This window comes from Ascochyta rabiei, chromosome 16 (assembly GCF_004011695.2).
Source record: "Ascochyta rabiei chromosome 16, complete sequence".
In the NCBI taxonomy this organism is placed as follows: domain Eukaryota; kingdom Fungi; phylum Ascomycota; class Dothideomycetes; order Pleosporales; family Didymellaceae; genus Ascochyta; species Ascochyta rabiei.
The window spans coordinates 103735-117938 of NC_082420.1; the positions used below are offsets into that span (position 1 = coordinate 103735).

Consider the following 14204-nt stretch of genomic DNA (forward strand, 5'->3'; position numbering starts at 1 on the left):
AGTTCTTGCACGTAGTCAATGCAACCAGTGAAGCGCAGTAGTTGGGTGTTACTTTTAAAACTTGTACGCATACCCAGATGCTTATCCCTGCTCCACCTGACGCGTTCGTTGCAGTAGCGTCTTGTGGCTCAACCTCGGCAGAGAAACTACCAACCATGGAGACAGCTGCAATGCGTGAAAGGGTGCACTGGCGAGAATTCAGCCTTTGCAGAGAGGTTTTGGAGTGGCGAGACTTTTGTGAGTTGTGGCGGTTTACGCAAGCTCGAAAAATTCTGCCTGGGCAGTGTTTTTCGGCAGTTCACAAGGCTTTCTCGATGTTGTTTGGAATTGTTTGAAATCGGCGGCGTGTGTCTGTGGACTCCATGGGTTCTTGCTGTGGATTTGGCGGCTGAACTGCATGATGCCCCCGCTCCTCATGCACGCGCGGAGTGGCTTGCCGCACTCCGCGCCTCAAACCAACCTCGATGACATGCTAAAGGAAAGTCGACACGGTGTACAGCTTGCTCTGTCGCAATCTTGGGGCTGCGCAGTGCCCCATGCGCAAGGCTGCATATGTCGCAGAGGGCGATGAGGGGTGGAATGTCTGAGATACGTGTCGCGCCTTGTCAGCGGCGCTTCTCTGGACGTCCCTCGCGCGTCTTGCTCGGCAGGCACTGACGATTAGTCACCCCAATCTGGGCTGTCATTGCGAGTTTTGACGGGTTGTAAAACATCTACAGATCTTGTCTTCCGTCCTGCTCGCCCTGACCCTTCTCTTCTTTCCTCAGTCATTACAGGCTTCTTGTCTACATTGAGCACCAAGCCACGGAACTACAACCACCCGGCGCAGAGTACTCTACTACTACCCTGCAGTCATGTGTCCTTTTAGTATGTTCAGTGCCGCAGCCACAGTAGCCATCATTAACAGACGGTAGCTTCTCTTCCTTCGAGCGAAGGTCCTAGTCGCTTCTCCCCCACAGCTGTCAGGGATTGGCAGCCACGAAGAAAGTCCGTTTCCAATGCTTGCGAGCGATGCCGGCGAAGGAAGATTCGGTGTGACGGCGACACGCCGTGCGCTACATGTAAAAGATTCTCACTACTGTGCGTGAGGACGCAAAAACCTCGAGATATGGTTGCATCGTAAGTGAACAACGCTAGTGCGCTATCACGTGATGCTGCATTCACTCACATCCGTTAAGAGAACACAGGGAAGCGCTCGAAGGTCGAATACATCAACTAGAAGCCCAGCTGTCTGCGCATGTAAATGCTCCAATGCACGGCATGGAGAGTATCGATGAAACCATACTAGCAGCTGCATCAGCCGACTTCAATAACTTAGACGCAACGTTCGCCACTTCATATGCCACGAGCGGGCTAAACCTTGGCAGCTTTGGAGAGAGCTCACCAGTGTCTTCGTTCTGGTCAGGCACCACACGGGCCTCGTCCCCCGATATGCCGCCAACATCCGTCCCTCCGCAATTCGCCTCGATTCCATCGCATCTCCCCGGTAGCAAACCAAAATCGTCACCCCTGGAACCTCACACGGCACCGTCATGGGAGTTCATGGCTCAGATGCAGTTGAGTAAGAAAAGTGCTGGAACTGCGAGAAGTCGAAGTCACTCCCGCAATACGTCTAACTCGTCAACTTCTTTCGCAAGCGACGATCAGGCCATGTCCCCTATACCAGAAGTCGACGACGACTTGATGCCCTTTGCAACTACCCCGCGTCTACCACGGCAAGGCGTTTTTGCTCCCAGCCCAGCGCCTGCCTCGACACGCTCAAGTCTTACAGATAAGAGTCGTGCTGCTTCTACTCTACTACTACCAAGTCGATTTGAGGCCGAGACTCTGACGACTGAATTCATGCAGCATGTCGAGACTCATTCACCAGAAGTCTACGGCATGACGCCCACTTCATTTGCGCAACTCTGCGAGACAGTCTACCCTAACCCCCAGAAAGCTTCCCCTTCGATGCCTGTCGCTTCCATGTCGATGGCCAGATTCCACGTCTTCCTTGCCATGGCAGCTGGGATGAAACTCAGGATCAGAGATAGCCTGGAGACTACCAACACCCTTCTCGATACCTGCTACGATCTTGCTATGCAACAAACCGCTGTGTCAACGTTCTGGCAAGAAGATGGTGGCGTCGAAGCAGCCCAGTTACTCGCAATTTTTGCGGGCATTCGCAAAACACGCATTATAGATGCCACGCCCGTGCAATTCTCTTTTACATGGTGATAGCTATGTTATTCTTGCTCAGCTCTCGCGAGACGATTGATTGTATTATTATTCCATGTCGAACAAATCGTAAGATCCTCCCCTGGCAAGTGCTTCAATATACCTAAGAAAGACCACATGGAACGTGTATCAGAATACAAGTTCACGGTCTCAATTCTCCAGGTTCTTGCGCACCACTAAGGATCACGATTTACGTTGTGTATGTCAGATGACGTCATAACACAGTTGCTGCTTTGATCACCTTTCTCTGGTCTCGTTGGCAGCCTGCGTATGTTCAGTGCTTATATTCGTTTAGAGCAACATTCGAGCTCTATCTTCAAATTCAGCGATTTCAAAACTCTACTGATGTCCCATAATGGCGATCAAAATTCTTCCGTTGCTTCCATGGCAGACGACAGTGCTCGCGACCGCACGGGATTCTGCAGAATCAGCAAAAGCGGTGCATGAGGTAGCGCTCGTTCTTTTCGTCCTTGGCTTCGACAAGCAAGCAAATGTTCTTCTCACAACAGTCTACGACCACAGCAATGGCTTGGCGTTCGATCTCAATACTAACACGGCCATGCTATACTATGCTTGGGAGGCATTCAACTGCCTACCGTCATGGATACAACGCTCAGATCCAGAAAAGCCGTTTCGTAGTCGTGATCACCTTGTACGCGATGAACCTCTTTGGAACTATTTCAAAGACAAATGGGCTGATGGACTGCCGGAAGGCCTTCTGCAGAAAGCTCTTGACAACGGCCATGTGAAGGATGCTGAACTGCAGGTCTTGATCAAAGAGTCCGAAGATCAAGATCACGACATCATGACAGAGATAGCAGGATCCATCGGTGCTGTGGTACAGGCCACATCGCTAGCTGGAGAGACCGAAGCAGCGAGATCGATTGCAGAAACAGATGTCGCAAACCTGTATCGTCACTTTCAGGACCCCACGAACCAACCGGACGTCTACAAGGATGAAATGAGGGCCTGGATAAAAAACGACTTGGCCTTTGCCATGCGCCGAATATTTGGAAGTACTTGAAAGCAGCGAATATTGGCGAAATTCTGCGCATCGACAGCCACAGTGTTGACAAATACGTTGAGGAAGGCTGTCGACTAATCCAACAACGCTTCACAGAAGGACCAGCCCGGAACTACGCAGACCTCAGTATTATAGACCTGGTGCACCTGCTGGACGAGGCCAAGAAACCACAATCTGTTCTAAATCTGGATGAGGAAGACGTTGAACATCACATGCAGAAATCTGCGACAGAAGAAGAGATCATCGAGCTCGAGTCGCGCCTAGGACGACAGCCGCGCCTTAGCGACTACCAAAATGCACAAGGGTTCGCGACACAGATTGAACCCTATGCTACACCTCTCCTTCCTGAGGGCTCTTTGCCGCAAGACTACAAGGACTTCCTTCGCGTCACCAACGGCTTTTATCTTTCTAGCCCAGACGACCCAGGAAGTCTTTTCTACGGTACCGAAGCAATTGATGCTTCTGACGATCAACTCTGGACCCACGACCTGGACTTTTCCCTCTTTCCTTCCAATATGACAACTTTCTCAGGCGATGAGATTGAGATGGGCGAGTTCACGGGTTTCTCCGTCGGTGCAGGCGGCGACGAGGGTCAGGCACTACTCATCCCACGCTCATCCATAGAGCCTATGCTTGAGAGATCCGAGAAGGCGTATGCATCGGCCGATGCGCGGGGCAAGAGAGAGTACGAGCGAGGTGCCTTGGATATATATGGCGGGATTGAACAGCTAAGGAATATGGAGTGGCTATGCGTTGAGTCATTCCACTGGGACCCCGAGCCAACCATCTTCAATGGGTTCCGGCAGTACCTGGAATACTGTGTCGATAGAGCTGTAAAGGAGGCAGATCGCATACATGACAGGAGGGAGGAGAAGGCAGAGCAGGAACGGAGATCTAAAAACGAAGCAGATATCCGGGGAAAGAGAAAGCGTGGCCAAGGCGAGACCGAAGCTTCAACCACCTACGGCCCGCACGCGCACGCTACAGACAACGACCGCGCATCATCCCGTTATGATCTTCGCGATAGGAAGTTTCAGCGGACTTGACACTTGTCTCTTGTGTTGCAGAATCGGCCGGCTGCAAGCCGATCGTGCTCGATCAAAGAGGAGGTATTCAGTGCCAGTCTGCAGATCTCCTGCAACCTAAGAAGGCACTACAAGACTCCAGCTACCTTTATAAAAGCTCTACAGCACTAGAAAATACGCTAAAGGCCTCTAGCAGTACCATCGAGCGTGTAAGAAGCTGCCTCCTAAGCGTAGTAGTCGGCTTTTTCTGCAATGCAAGAGAGCTGTCAATATGTACAATCGTCCCCGCCGTCCGTGACCCACACTGACACGTGTCGATCCACCGCGCTGCATATACACCGCTTTACACCGCATGTTCGCCTCGTCTAGACGTTGGATGTGACAGCTTCTAGCGCAATGGAACTAGTATCTACACCCAAGGTAGTGCGGCAATATGAATAGGTTCGCTACTACATTCGAAACCGCACGTCTCCAGCCTTCAATCTCGAACTCACCACAGCTAGACCACATCTCGCGCTCGCTACAACGCAGCAAACTCCGATATAGATCTACCGCCTACTACCTCCATCTTACTACCACCCCACGCGTTCGCAAACCCCCCCACCGCTCTCCCCTCATCTCCCACCCCCAACCCAGCTCAGCAACGCTCACCGCACCGCACCGCACCACAACCACAACCACAACCACACAACAGCAACCATGTCACTCACCCGCCAACCCACACTCCTGCGCATGGTGATGATCAACAACGATGAAACAACACCATCCAGCACAGCCGCAACATCCACGCCCGCAACCCCAAATACAACAGAGCTAGAACCCACGCCGCTCCTCCTCGCGCTCGACATGGCGGCTGAGCGAAAGCGGTTACGGCGACGTGTGGATAGCGTGGTTACGGGCGCGGAGGACGGTGTCGACGGCAGCGAAACCGACGCCGAAGCTGGAAATGTCGAGATCGAGGCAGTGGAGGCGCAGAGCGGGGAGTCGGGAAAGGGAAAGGGGTCTGAGGATGGGAAGCAGGTGATTGTGCCTGTCAAGGAGGATCTGAGTCAGCTGGCGATGTTGGGTCAGAGTGTCGGGAGTGCGCTGTGGAATGGGGTTGAGGCAGCGAGGAGAGGGGTCTGGGGACTTGCTGGGTGGAAGTAGACGAAGCCATGGGTGAGCATCGGGGTGAGGGGATAGGAACGTGGTTGGAGACATGCACCATATGACGTCATCGGGAAGAGCTTGTGAAAATGCGAACAATTATTCGTGCACTGTGCACTACACTATGGTACAATGGGTCGTATCGTCGTTAGTCCTTCCTTCCGAACTCACTTCAGCTGGAAAGGCTTATTTTTTGGTGTCCTCCTTGGCCTCCTTGGCTAGGCTCTGTGCCTTGTCGCCGTGCTTCTTCAGCACCTCAGTGACCTCGGAGACGGCGTCTTTGAAGATCTTCTGCGCCTCGTCGCCGTGCTTCGATGCCGCCTCCTGCAGTTGCTGCAGCTTGGGCATGATCTGGTCGCCGCCGGGAATCTTGTTCATGTACTGCTCAGCATACTTCTGGATGCTGTCGACGTCGAAACCGGACTGCTGTGCCTTGTCCTTTGCCTGGCTGGCAGCACTCTTGACATAGCTCTCGAGGTCTCCAGTGTCGCCCTTCTCAACGGCGGTCTTAACCTTCTCGTACAGCTCCTGCACGTTGCCAGACTTGAGCGCGTCCTTGTTCTCCTCAACCAGCTTCTTGACCTGGGGGTTCTTGTCGAGGTAAGGCTTGGCCTGCTCCATACCCTTGTCCCATGCCTTGTCGCCAAGCTGCTTGAGCTTCTCGACCTTCTCCTGGACGACACTCTTGATCTTCTCAATGTTGGCAGGGCTGACACCAGTCTTGATGATGTCGCTGATCTGATTCCATGTCTTGTCGACCTCCTTCTTGGCCTCGGGGCCATACTGGTCACCCAGCTGCTTCAGAGTGTCGAGGTTGCCACCAACCTTCTCCTTCAGCTTGGGGTGGTTGTCCATGATCTGCTGGGCGGCGTCGCCGGAGAGGTCGGCGATGCGGCCGAGGTGCTTGACGAGCACCTGCCATGCCTTCTGGGCGGTGAAGACACTGATGTCGCCGCCCTTGAGGACATCACGCAGCTCGCCGTAAGCTTCTTTGACGATGGCATCGACTTCGTCGCCGTGCTTGGCGCGGACGGCATCAAGGTCGTTGAAGGCAGAGTCAACATAGCCCTTGGCGCCCGGAATGAATGCAGCGTAGCTCTGTGCAGCGTTGCGCAGCCACTCAAGAGCCTCGTTGGGCTCTGGTGTGTTCTCCTTGATCTTCTGTGTGGTCGAGTTGATGTAGCTCTTAGTCTGCTGCGACGCAATAACGAGGTCGCGAGCACCTGACTGTCTGTAGAAGATGTAGCCAACGGCGACGGCGGCGGCTGCACCGCTGGCAGCACCAATGGCTGCGTGTGACCCTGCGCCAGAATTTCCAGACGCAGCCTCAGAGGTTGTCGACTGGAAACGGGGCTTCTGTGCGCGGAACTGGGGCTTCACATGGGCAGCTGGGCGGCTAGCGCAGCGAGCTGCGAAGCGTGCGTTCTGGACGGCCTGTCTTGAATACATGGTGCGGTGTGTGTGTGTGTGGAGCTTGATTGATGGAAAGGGTGATGGAACTGGGTATTGGGTATCTCGAAACGAAATGCAATGGAGTTGTGTGATGGGATTGTGCTGCAGAGACTGGAGCTTTAAGAGGGAGCAAACGTAGCTCGAGAAGCTCCCAGCAATGACGTAGGGGTGACGATCACCCGCTAGTCTCACTTCTGCTGCCAGGAACGCGCTCTGCATTTTGGCCGCCGCCCTCGTCAGTCTTCTCCACAGGAGAGCCGCATTTATGCTGAACGGCCCCGCATTTAGGTACACATGTGAATTCGAATCACCATGTGAATTTGCAGACTCTACCGCTGATCCGTAGTCGATCGGCGATGCGGTATTGACACCTGCCCGCCTCAGCAACTACTCATCTTGGGCATGAAAGACCATGCTATGTTCGTGCTGTGACTAAGCCAGGTCGATTGTTGTGTGCCATGGCGTACAGACTGCATGTCACACGTCACGTGCTCTCCGCTCCCAGCCTGACACCTGCTTGCTTGTGTTTCACCGTTCGGCCAGTATTACGCGCGAAATACACTCGGCAAAGAATTGGTGGACGTGAAGATACTGGAAGACTTCGAGAAGGCTTTGGTGATGGTCTGGAGTTGCGGGTTAAATTGCTGGCGCCGCTGGTGTAACTGTGCTATGCACGGAGGGTCTTTGAGCAGGCAACAGCAGAAGAGACGTTGGATAGACATATGAAGGGTAATGTCAGAGTTATGGGTTTGAGGAAGACTCTGTTTCAGTGATGTGTGAGAGACCGATGAGTGTGATCCCCGTCTCGTCTGTGCCGCTTGGATTGCTGTTCAGGCATTCCTTGAGCTAGTTCACGATGCGTAATTGGCTTGGTCAACGAACGATACATGCGCCTCCAGATCCAGGTCTCTGCCAGTAAGCTTACCTTGAAAGGCTGTTGCACTGACCTTACATGTGGTCTGCCTTGTGCTACATGTCCACGAGAAGCGTCTGACCCCGCCATTCGACATGGGAGTGATGGAAGACTGCAAGACGCAACCTGATCACAACAGCATGCAGGAACTTTGCTTTTGCACACCGATTACCTCTCTAAACGTCTCTGTTACCGATTACCTCTCTGAAAGTGTCTGTTGTGCACCACACTGTTCTCGTGATTATGTATTGTAGGAGCTTCGGTGGTGCGCATGGAATCCAAGTGAATGCTCAGGATTGAATATGTTGAAGCGAGGCCGAAACCTGGAAGAGAGAAAAGGGAATTGGCTAACCTCAGCACTACAAGAGGATGGCTGACTAGTGCAAGATGTGAGCGATATCCGGGTAAAGCTTGCAAGTGAGTGAAAATGTGGTGTGAGAGTAAGAGCGTTGCGGTCCGCCGGCCCATGGCCCAGTGAGAGCCCCACGTGCGACGTCATGCCGGGCAGGCGCGCTTTCCTCACCCCGCGCGCTCCTTGACAACGCACCAGTCCCAGCACGGCTACTTATTTACCTCCGCCCCCAACAGAACCAAATCCTCAATCTCCAATCCTCTCTTCTCCACGCTACGCTTCACCCGTACCACTCTGCTACACCTGGCAAGGGTCAATTGACACCTGTCCAACCAAACCATCCCATCTCCACCCACCAATCGCAACCATGGGCAAGGTAAGCTTCCAGATGCCAGATGCAGCAGCTACCCCGCTTCACACTGACAGAGGGTACAGGTCAAGTACATCATGCTCGACTGCGACAACACGCTCGTCCAGTCGGAGCATCTTGCCTTCGAGGCCTGCGCCGATCTCACCAACGAGGTGATGAAGAAGTACGACGTCAAGGGCGCTCCCCACTACACTGGGCCGAAGTTGCTCGAGGACTACGTTGGCCACAACTTCCGCAGCATGCTCAAGGGCCTGCAGAAGGAGCACAACTTCACCATGACGGATGAGGACCTCGAGGACTTTGTCGCTCGCGAACTCGGTGCTGTCACCCGCAAGCTCAGCGAGAAGGCTGTCGAGTGCCCGGGCGTGACCAAGGAGCTGCAGAAACTCAAGGACCAGGGCTACCCCATGTCCGTGGTCAGCACGTCGGCCAAGAGCCGTGTGGTTGCCTCGATCGAGAAGGCTGGCATCGACCACTTCTTCCCTCCCGAGCACGTCTACTCTGCTGCCACGTCTCTCAACCCGCCCAGCTCAAAGCCTGACCCTGCCATCTACCACTACGCCGCCAAGCAGCTCGGCGTTAAAGAGTCCGAGGCCGTCACCGTCGAGGACAGCAAGAGCGGCGCTACCGCAGCCATGCGCGCTGGCATTCCCTGCATTGGTTACGTTGGCATCTACGGCATCGAGGAAGGCAAGGAGAAGATGGAGCAGATGGCCAAGCTTCTCACCGAGGAGACCAAGTGCGTCGCCATCATGTACGACTGGAGCGAGTTCCAGGACTGCCTGAAGAAGGTCGAGGCGAAGTTGTAGATACCCACGGATGCATCCAAGACGATGCTATGAGCTCTCTGAAGCTACGAGACACGGATGACGATAATTACGGTATGCACGATCAGGTAGATCGAAAAGAACTTTCTTCAAGGGCCTCGGTCCACTTTACAAACTATTTGTCCCATCTGCTCGTGATGCATGATACGATTCGTTGTCGAATAACGTCATTGCAGCGATGGCCGGAACGACCCACAACGGCCGATGCACAATGCCATGGTTCGCAGCCATTGTAAGGTGCGTCATTTTCAAGAACCATCGTGATGATCGATCGAAAGAAGGCATTTTGTGAGGGTCTGTTTTAGTGTCTCATCCTTGTGCTTGGTGACTGTAAAAGTTCTTGGAGGGTCTGGTTTTGTGGCTCGTCCTTGTGCTTGGTGATTGTTAAAGTTTTTGCTGGGCCTTGACCAAGGATGCAAGCGCGCTGGTTTGCGCAAGTTGCTGAGTAACGCCAGGCGAATATACAAGACGTCGTTCGTGCCCTGGTCTTGAACATCCTACAAAGGACGTACAAGGAGTGCGCACTACAGCTTCTGATTCATTTTCTTATGCGAGTGCGCAGCCAGTGCGACTACGTTCAGATTTCGGCGCTCGCTTTTGGAGTCACGGGCGACGGGCGAGCAAAGCCCCACAGTCACAGCCCTCCCTCCACATGCCAGCGACCACAGCATCACGCTCAATACTTACCTTTTCTTGTGAGTGCATGTAAGTGTCGGAGATAGTTGCCTTGACACTTACATGCCGGATGGCTAACCTGATGGGGCCAGCCTGATGGGGCCAGCCTGATGGAGCCAGCATGGAAGATCGCATTCCAGCACCCTCTGCAGAATCTGTCGGTTCAGAGCCTGACCCTCCAGCACTTGTTGGTCCTCCCTTTGTAGAAGGAGCATTCGTATCGGACTAGGTGCGCAATGGAAAGAGCTGGGCATTGTGGGTGTCTGTACGACAACCTGGCGCGTGCTGCAACACGACTGCGACCCTTGCAATGAGGTTATCGGACAAACAAACACGATATACCATCCCAGTCGATACCGAAGACTCGGGCCGGAGACATTATTCGAGCTCTCAACCGCTCTTGAGGCTGGTCTCGAGCACCCTATCTGACGATAGAGCGTGTACAAACAAGTGAAGACAACCACAGCTGCTGGAACAACACAAGATTGCAAATCCCAGACAATGCACCTCACTCGCCAGGTCTACCTTATCGTCGTTGCAACGAGAAGATCTGCAGCTCCCCGCTCCCGCTACGTTTCTCGAGACGCCGCCAAGTCAAGCTTGGCGTGCTCCTCCTTCCTATTCGGTCGCCAATTCCAGTCCCAAGCTTTGATTTCATTTACGACCACCAATGCAGCGCTGGATGTGGGTTGCGACCTCATTTACAGTTTCCTTGGATGCACAAGCAGCTGCCGATTGCGATCTCGTGCTTGTTCTGGCAACAAGGCAAACATGACGTTAAGGTCAAGAAGGGGCAAGTACATTTTGTACCTGCCGAGTTAGCCATAGGCGGTGCTGCGTGGGCGATGTCGTGTTGAGTGCCTCCATGCCCATCATTCGAGGTATAAAGTGGACACAGCTCTAGTCGTAATATTTGGTACGGCACTCGTTCAGCTTCACTCCAGATCTTGGCACCATGTTTCTCCGAAGCGCTCTCCTCTCGCTCGCTGCCCTTGCGGCAGCGAAGGAAATGCCCAAGGACGAGTTCAGGGCTGCAGAGCTTTTTGACTCAGGTATCCGCCATGAGAATAACAAGGCTCTGAAGCTGGTACGCACGGTCTCGCCCATCCAAAAACAAGGTGCTAACATAGACTGCAGGAAACATGGGCCGCACAAGAAGCCGCCGGAGTCTACGCCTCAGCCCAGTATGCTGAACTTGCATCCATCGCCAACTGTGCCAACGGCACTGCGAAGACATCTACAGACACCTTCAAGTGCAAGAACATCGACCTCTATCACTTCCTGTCCCACTCCGCTCTAGGTAGCACCTATGGCTTCGGATCTTCATCCTGGGGCTGGACATCAAGCACCGGTCGCGAGTTCGTTGCTATCGGTCAATCTGATGGCACGGCTTTCGCTGAGATCACAAAAGAGGGCAAGCTCTCTTACCTCGGACGTCTGCCTCAGTACTCCACGCGCAGCCAATGGCGCGAGATCCGTGGTCAAAACGACTACATGATCATCGGCTCAGAGGCTGTAGACCATGGTATCCAGATCTTCGACATGAAGAAGCTTCTTACCCTCAGCCCCTCATCTCCCAAGACCTTCAGTAACACTGCCGATCTTGCTGGCCACTACAAGGGCCTCCCTACCGGCCGCACCCACAACGTCGTCACCAACCCGGAGACGAACTTCATCTACTCTGTTGGTGCTATGCCCAGGACCGACAAGTGCAAGTCGGGTATCATCTTCATTGACATCTCGGACGTCAAGAACCCCACCAGCCCCGGCTGTGCGTCCGCCGACGGCTATGTGCACGACGCCCAGTGTCTGATCTATCACGGGCCTGACAAGGCCTACGAGGGCAAGGAGATCTGCTATGGATTTAACGAGGACACCCTGACCATTTACGACATCACTAACAAGAAGGCGCCCGTAGTTCTCTCAGTCACTTCCTACACCGGTGCAGCATACACCCATCAAGGTGTCGTCCTTGATCCCAAGAACCAGAAATATCTGCTTCTGGACGATGAGTACGACGAGTACGACAAGGTTGGACCTGGAGCACCCGGCAACCCCATCACCTACATCTGGGATATCTCTAGCTTGAAGGCTCCCAAGCAGACCGGCTACTACAAGTCTGGCGCCAAAGGCATCGACCACAACCAGTACGTAGCCAACGGCTTCGCTTACCAGTCCAACTACGGCACCGGTTTCCGTGTCCTCGATGTGCGATCCATCCCAACCGACCCCACTGGCAAGGGCGTCAAAGAAGTCGGTTTCTTCGGTAAGTCTAGCGTATCTCAGCTCTGAATCGCACTGACAATCAATCTAGATGTCTACCCTGAGGACGACAACGTGACTGGTGGCGGAAATGTCGACTTTGTCGGTACTTGGTCCAGCTATGCGCTGTTCAAGAGCGGATACATTCTCGTCAACACGATGGAGCGTGGTGCGTTCGTCTTGAAGTTGCAAACTGGTGCCACCGCATAGAGACGGCGCAAACGCAAGCAGTGTGTTTCATGAGATGATGGATGCGAAAAAAATCGGTCTGTGCCGTTCTAGCTGCGACTTCGGTCAAGTGAAAGTAAATAATCAAGTCTTTCGCGTACTATTACCCCCACTTACACCCACCTCCCATCACACCTTTATTTATCCTGTCAACTTCTCGACTACGCACAGGAGCCAAGACCAGCCCCGCAGTTATGGTCAACCCAAGCCTTCCCGGCATTCCCTACAACTCAACGACGGTTTTCTTCGATGACACAGCTTACCATGTGCCGGACGTCACAGACCCTGGTTCTGACGAGTACGACGCTGGGTTGATTCCCCACGAGGTCGTCCTAGCGGCATGGCTAACCGCGAAGGCCAATGAGGTAAGCAGTTTCGCCATGAAGACCAGCGAGTTGAAATCATTAGCAGCAAGCTCACAAGCTAATCTGACGTCAAGAAAGGCGAAGGCAAGATCCGAGCAATCCCATACAAGATTGACAATAAGGTGGTCGCGAACGGTGTGGCGCTTCTCACCTACGAACCATACGTGTGAGACGCTCCTACCTCACTACCATCAAAACGCTATTCCATGGGCGACGTAGACATCCAAGCCGCGAGTGCATACCTCAGACCTCCGTCAAACTATTGTCTGCTACTCGCTGCGAGACTGCTTCCAGAGCGAGGTATCTTCGAGCGCAAAGATACTCGCGAGTACAACTGGGCCAGCGTCGACGTGGACGAGCCCTGCAAAGTCCTTATCGTCGCTGATCCTGTCGTGTAAGTTCGGGCAGTGATACTTTGCATGCACATATAGGCGCGTTGAAATTTCTCCCTTCGGGACCACCTCGTTACGACAATAAGTAGCGGGCGCTTGTCGTTTGTCCGCATCCAGATAACTCAAGATCGATTTCGCATTGCCCGTCCTTGTTCTTTGCAACCACTGGTACATTCTAGAATTCCACTCCGTGATCCAGAAAGGACATTGCCATTTGCAGCGTGAAGCGATGTCCTCTCCGGTGGCAAGTCTGCTGGGCCCTGTTCCAGTGCTTTGCATACAACCCATCGCCGGGCTCTCGTGGTGGCGAAAAGCAAGGAGCAACGGCAGGAACCTCAGTCCTTCGTGCCGAAGCCCGGGGGGACTCCATTATGAAATGAAGAGGCTTTGGACTTTTGTTTCTACGTCGCTGCTCTAGACTTGCTCTTCCCAGCCGCGGACGGCTTCGCAGGCACACATCCTTTGCGTACGCATTTGGCGTCCAAGATGCTGGTGGTGGAGCAAACTAACTTTGTCGCTACCCGGTGCGCTGGACGCTTGGTACGCCGGGCGGAGACATCTTGTCTTTGCTGGGGATGCTTGGGTGCATGCTTGGATTGGGTCAGCGGACTGGGCGTGCTTGGAGCTGGTTTGATGTCGAATCTTAAGGCTTGTACGATTGGACGAGGGCTTGCCATTGAGGATCTGAAATTTTCGTTCCTGGCCTATCTATCACAGCTTGCAATGCCTTGTCAGACATGGCTCCAAGTGTAGGGAAGGACAGTCAATATGACCAATGACAAGACTTCAGACCATACGTTTGACATCCCCAGGATCATATCTTTCTATAGTCCAGTTGCGACGAGCTTGGTGATGTATGGTGCCTGCCTACCTGAAGGACAACAACGTTACCAGTGATAGAAGGGTACACCCTCGTTTACACAACAGAGTGTGGTGCGTTTATTGTAGAGGTGTAG

At 53.6% G+C, this 14204-nt stretch overlaps 10 protein-coding genes across 10 annotated transcripts; 9 read left to right on the forward strand and 1 right to left on the reverse strand.

Annotated features, from left to right (window-relative positions):
- Positions 1–1251: 1251 nt before the first annotated feature.
- On the forward strand, positions 1252–2217 carry EKO05_0008931 (uncharacterized protein; the record flags this gene model as incomplete). The annotated part of the gene is made up of 1 exon (XM_038941846.2): positions 1252–2217. The coding sequence occupies one exon, from the start codon at positions 1252–1254 to the stop codon at positions 2215–2217; it is 966 nt and encodes a 321-aa protein (XP_038795552.2).
- Positions 2218–2572: 355 nt separating this feature from the next.
- EKO05_0008932 (uncharacterized protein) lies at positions 2573–3241 on the forward strand (the record flags this gene model as incomplete). The annotated part of the gene is made up of 1 exon (XM_038941899.2): positions 2573–3241. One exon carries the CDS (start codon positions 2573–2575, stop codon positions 3239–3241), a length of 669 nt encoding a protein of 222 aa, XP_038795553.2.
- Positions 3242–3453: 212 nt separating this feature from the next.
- On the forward strand, positions 3454–4287 carry EKO05_0008933 (uncharacterized protein; the record flags this gene model as incomplete). The annotated part of the gene is made up of 1 exon (XM_059637424.1): positions 3454–4287. The coding sequence occupies one exon, from the start codon at positions 3454–3456 to the stop codon at positions 4285–4287; it is 834 nt and encodes a 277-aa protein (XP_059493407.1).
- A 678-nt stretch (positions 4288–4965) lies between these two features.
- On the forward strand, positions 4966–5412 carry EKO05_0008934 (uncharacterized protein; the record flags this gene model as incomplete). The annotated part of the gene is made up of 1 exon (XM_038946662.1): positions 4966–5412. The coding sequence occupies one exon, from the start codon at positions 4966–4968 to the stop codon at positions 5410–5412; it is 447 nt and encodes a 148-aa protein (XP_038795554.1).
- A 186-nt stretch (positions 5413–5598) lies between these two features.
- On the reverse strand, positions 5599–6861 carry EKO05_0008935 (uncharacterized protein; the record flags this gene model as incomplete). Its single annotated transcript, XM_038946663.1, has 1 exon — positions 5599–6861. One exon carries the CDS (start codon positions 6859–6861, stop codon positions 5599–5601), a length of 1263 nt encoding a protein of 420 aa, XP_038795555.1.
- A 1635-nt stretch (positions 6862–8496) lies between these two features.
- On the forward strand, positions 8497–9308 carry EKO05_0008936 (uncharacterized protein; the record flags this gene model as incomplete). The annotated part of the gene is made up of 2 exons (XM_038941943.1): positions 8497–8505; positions 8565–9308. 2 exons carry the CDS (start codon positions 8497–8499, stop codon positions 9306–9308), a joined length of 753 nt encoding a protein of 250 aa, XP_038795556.1.
- Positions 9309–10502: 1194 nt separating this feature from the next.
- On the forward strand, positions 10503–10823 carry EKO05_0008937 (uncharacterized protein; the record flags this gene model as incomplete). The annotated part of the gene is made up of 1 exon (XM_059637425.1): positions 10503–10823. The coding sequence occupies one exon, from the start codon at positions 10503–10505 to the stop codon at positions 10821–10823; it is 321 nt and encodes a 106-aa protein (XP_059493408.1).
- Positions 10824–10956: 133 nt separating this feature from the next.
- On the forward strand, positions 10957–12473 carry EKO05_0008938 (uncharacterized protein; the record flags this gene model as incomplete). Its single annotated transcript, XM_038941963.2, has 3 exons — positions 10957–11088; positions 11139–12267; positions 12316–12473. 3 exons carry the CDS (start codon positions 10957–10959, stop codon positions 12471–12473), a joined length of 1419 nt encoding a protein of 472 aa, XP_038795557.2.
- Positions 12474–12685: 212 nt separating this feature from the next.
- EKO05_0008939 (uncharacterized protein) lies at positions 12686–13026 on the forward strand (the record flags this gene model as incomplete). The annotated part of the gene is made up of 2 exons (XM_059637426.1): positions 12686–12856; positions 12931–13026. 2 exons carry the CDS (start codon positions 12686–12688, stop codon positions 13024–13026), a joined length of 267 nt encoding a protein of 88 aa, XP_059493409.1.
- Positions 13027–13062: 36 nt separating this feature from the next.
- On the forward strand, positions 13063–13254 carry EKO05_0008940 (uncharacterized protein; the record flags this gene model as incomplete). Its single annotated transcript, XM_059637427.1, has 1 exon — positions 13063–13254. One exon carries the CDS (start codon positions 13063–13065, stop codon positions 13252–13254), a length of 192 nt encoding a protein of 63 aa, XP_059493410.1.
- Positions 13255–14204: the final 950 nt, after the last annotated feature.